The sequence below is a fragment of the Belonocnema kinseyi genome, chromosome 4 (genome assembly GCF_010883055.1).
Source record: "Belonocnema kinseyi isolate 2016_QV_RU_SX_M_011 chromosome 4, B_treatae_v1, whole genome shotgun sequence".
NCBI classification, from domain to species: domain Eukaryota; kingdom Metazoa; phylum Arthropoda; class Insecta; order Hymenoptera; family Cynipidae; genus Belonocnema; species Belonocnema kinseyi.
The window spans coordinates 70,570,974-70,574,710 of record NC_046660.1 but is presented as its reverse complement, the minus strand read 5'-3'; the positions used below and the strand labels follow the sequence as shown (position 1 = coordinate 70,574,710).

At 27.2% G+C, this 3,737-nt stretch overlaps 1 protein-coding gene across 1 annotated transcript; it reads right to left on the bottom strand.

The window, feature by feature from the left end:
• Positions 1–414: 414 nt before the first annotated feature.
• LOC117170959 (muscle calcium channel subunit alpha-1-like) lies at positions 415–1,503 on the bottom strand. The gene is made up of 3 exons (XM_033358000.1): positions 1,493–1,503; positions 1,051–1,214; positions 415–521 (listed from the first exon to the last, which is right to left on the bottom strand). Exons 1-3 carry the CDS (start codon positions 1,501–1,503, stop codon positions 415–417), a joined length of 282 nt encoding a protein of 93 aa, XP_033213891.1.
• Between the last annotated feature and the right edge of the window lie 2,234 nt (positions 1,504–3,737).

Here is a 3,737-nt window from a genome sequence, read left to right as displayed (position 1 = left end):
ATCTTTACAGAAATCCCCTGTCCCAACTCAGAATTATAATTATTTTTGAAACTTCACTGTTTCGAGTCAGAATTGTAATTCTTATGGAAAATTCCCTCTTCGAAATTGGGATTATAACTTTTTCAAAAATTCCCTGTTTCAACACAGAATTAGAGTAATAAAATATGCGAAATCACTTTTAATTTACATGATACTACATTCGAGAGAAAAATCCCGGTCAATTAATCAAATTCTCTGTCATTCCTGGTTTTCCTGATTTCTCTGTCAACTAGACACCCTGATTAAAAATAATTTGAAATATTGAAAAGTTCTAATCATGTGAATAAAACAGGTATTTAAAGTTCTATATAAACTAAAAAATTGGAGGGAACTGTGTCTGACTCTAGCGGAAGTTTCTACTTAATCATGTCCTCTTTACCTTTCCAAGTCTCGTTTCTTTCTTTTCCACAACGATTCTTGCTGAACTCCATCCTCATCTCCCTCGAGTTGATCCGTGCTCTCCATTTCATTTTGTTGCTTCGCTATTTATAAAAAATTTTAATCCCATATACAAAACGTGAGAAAATTCTTCAACAACCCTAATTAAATTTTCAATATTTATGGCTCTGAAGAGCAAAATGGAATTTCCTTCCGCGCTTAAAATTTTAACACAAAAGAGGGCTGGAAGTTAATATTTAAGGTAGAAAGAGTCGATGTTTAGATTTCAGGGTGCAAATTTATCAAAAGGAAACTTGAAGCTTAAAAAGTCCTTGCTGAGTTAACACTATGCGCTTCCTAATTCAGCTATGTGTGATAAAAACACAGTATAAGTGCCATTTTCTTCAGAATTGAGTTAAGCACGTTTTCAGGTTTCATTTAACATGAACAATACTCGTACATAGTAATATTTAGTATATTAATGTTTGGTATGAAAATAATTCAAGATTTAAAAACAATGGCCATGCCCAGCTGAATTCCTGTTTTGAATTTATGAAGAGGCGGGATAAAACAAAACTCTTGTCATATGAGTTGTTTGAAACAATGATAATAATAAGAATTTAAATTGCTCACATTTTGCATCCTGTATCTGAGGCTCATCGGCCTCTGGTTCGATATCCTCTGCCTGAGTTATCCAGTCCAGGTACCCTCGGAGATCATCTTCAATCTGTTGTTTTTCTCTTAGCTTATGAAAATCGCCGCGGGCTTTCGCCTTCTCTCTTTCCTTGGAAAACTCTCTATTAACAATGAGATATAAATATATTCATTTAATAAACAAATGTAAATATCTGTTTGCTTCTTAGGTAAAGTTTTACATTTTAATTATGTACAATATTAAAATCTCGTGCATTTGAAACTACTGCTTATTATTGAAACCATCTAAACACATTTGAGTGTTTTTGAACTATTTTCTCAGTTTTATACTCTCTTGTTCAGATCTTTAAATAAACGATAGTAAAACAATCAGAATTATAATAATCATTATATATAATAATCTTCAAATTCATTCATTCACTTTGCCCGCATTGAAGCTCCTACGTGTATGTTTATACTCACACATCGCGTGCTATTATCTCTTTTTTTTTCTACCATCCAGTTCGAGGGTTTATTGGTATATATCAGTTTGAAATTTCATAAAATTCTGTTTCCTTTTGAAATTGTTGCATTTTGATGGAAATTCTTTAGCTTGAATTTGAAAATGCAATTTATCATCATGTTAGATCAACATAACCACCATTTAAAATTAGATGCAGTGAAGGGGTAGTTCCTTTAAAAAAGGAACTAATTGCAGCTATAATTACTTCATAAGAATAGTAAATTGATACATTTCCAGTCACTGAATCAAGTAACATGAAGTTCCTGCAAAGTTTATTTTTTATACAGAGACGCATAAATAGGTTACTTAATATGTGAAAAATTATAAGAATTTCCAAAAAACTAATCAATGCTGTCATTTTCAATGTTCACAATTACAGAATTTTCAATTTCCAATATATAAAATTGAATAAATTGACATTTCAAAATTGAAATATTTCCAAATTCAAGAATTTAACCAATTTAACGCCATAAAATTAAAGAACTTTGAATTGTAAATCTTTATAATTGGAGAACATTAAATATTGAAAATTTATCATTAAAAGTGATGCAACTTTTAAGTTTTAAACAAAAAAATGCTGTAATTATGATGTTTTAGATTCTACATTTGTTCGATTTGGAATTTTTGCGTATAAATCTTTAAAACTGAAGATCCAAATTACATGACTGTGATATATAAATCTTGAAAATTAAATAAGATGTAATTGAATATTTTAAAAATTTAATAATTTTCAGTTATAACTCACTAAGTTTGCAGAATTTCAAATTGTAAATATTCCAAATTGAAAAGTTTTATATTTTTATGATTTGCATTAGAAAACTCTTCAATTCGGAAGATTTGGGATTGTAAACTTGACTTTTGATCTTCAAAATTATCAAAATTTAAGAATTTTTATTTATACATCAGTTATTTCAAGAGTTTTCCATTGTAACTTTCAAAATTTTAGAACTTTGGATTGAAAATAATATAATTAAAGAGACAATTGATAACTAAAAGTTCTGCAAATATTAAGTTTTATAATTAAAAATTATTTACTTTTAAGGATTTACATACAAAATTTCTTAAATTTGATAGAATTAAAAATGAACATTTATCTTTTGATTTCCAAAATCATCCAAATTTAATAATGTTTATTTACGCGTCTTGAAAATTGAAGAGTTTTTAATTTTGACAATTTAAAATTGAGAATGTCTGTAACTTTAATCATTTAGATTCGAAATTTCTTTAATTTGAAAGATTTAGAATTGAAAACTTCACACATTAAAAATAGTGGAACTTTGAATTGTAAATTTTAGAATTAAAGAGTTTTTAATTTTGACTATTGACTATTAAAAATTATGCAAGTTTTAAATCTAAGCATTAAAAATTATGTTATTCGGATAGATTACATTCGAAATTTCCTCACTTTTGAAGACCTAGAATGGAAAATTTGACGTTTGATTTCCAGATTCATCCAAATTTAAGAATTTTCATTTAATTAAATGTAAAGAGTTTTTAATTTTTAAATGTTATCGAAGTTGTAAGTTTTGCAATTAAGAGAGCTCTCTTTTTTATTATTAACATTAGAAATTTCAATTTGGTAGATTTAGAATCGAAAACCTGATTTTGGACCTACAAAATTTAAACTATAGGTAAACATTTAAAACTAAAATTATTTGCGATTTTTCAATTATAAACATTTTTAAAATATATCAGTATCAAAAATGGAAGACACCAGTAAGACTCAGAAGCCCAGAATATGTTGTAAGAATATTTTTCACAATATATAATCTAACATTAAATTATTAATTTTTTTCACTGCTTCTATAATTCCTAGTGGGATTATATCTTATATTGAAATTAAAGTTAAAGATTACTTATTATTAGTTAATTATACTATATTTTATAGTACCTTAAACTGATGTATATACTTTTATTTAATTGCGAGGAAATCAAAATAAGACACATGTAATATTGTTGCTAGTATTTAATAAAAATGAGTCTGAATCACTTTCAGTTATTTTATTTCATTACTGAATTTTTAGGCTGGTTCATTTTATTCCCGTAGCACTGCAATATAACCAATTGTACTGTAACTTTAATTTTTTTTAAATCCCTACGAAACAAAGGCCTGTACATGGGCCCTCTTCACTATTAAAGTATCATTTAAGTCTTGTAGCATGAG

What these genes read in the sequence shown, in the direction of transcription:
- LOC117170959 (XM_033358000.1), bottom strand. An exon ending in TCAGATACAGGATGCAAAAT is followed by an intron (nt 522 to 1,050) that starts GTGAGCAATTTA and finishes TTTTATAAATAG; the next exon opens with CGAAGCAACAAAATGAAATG.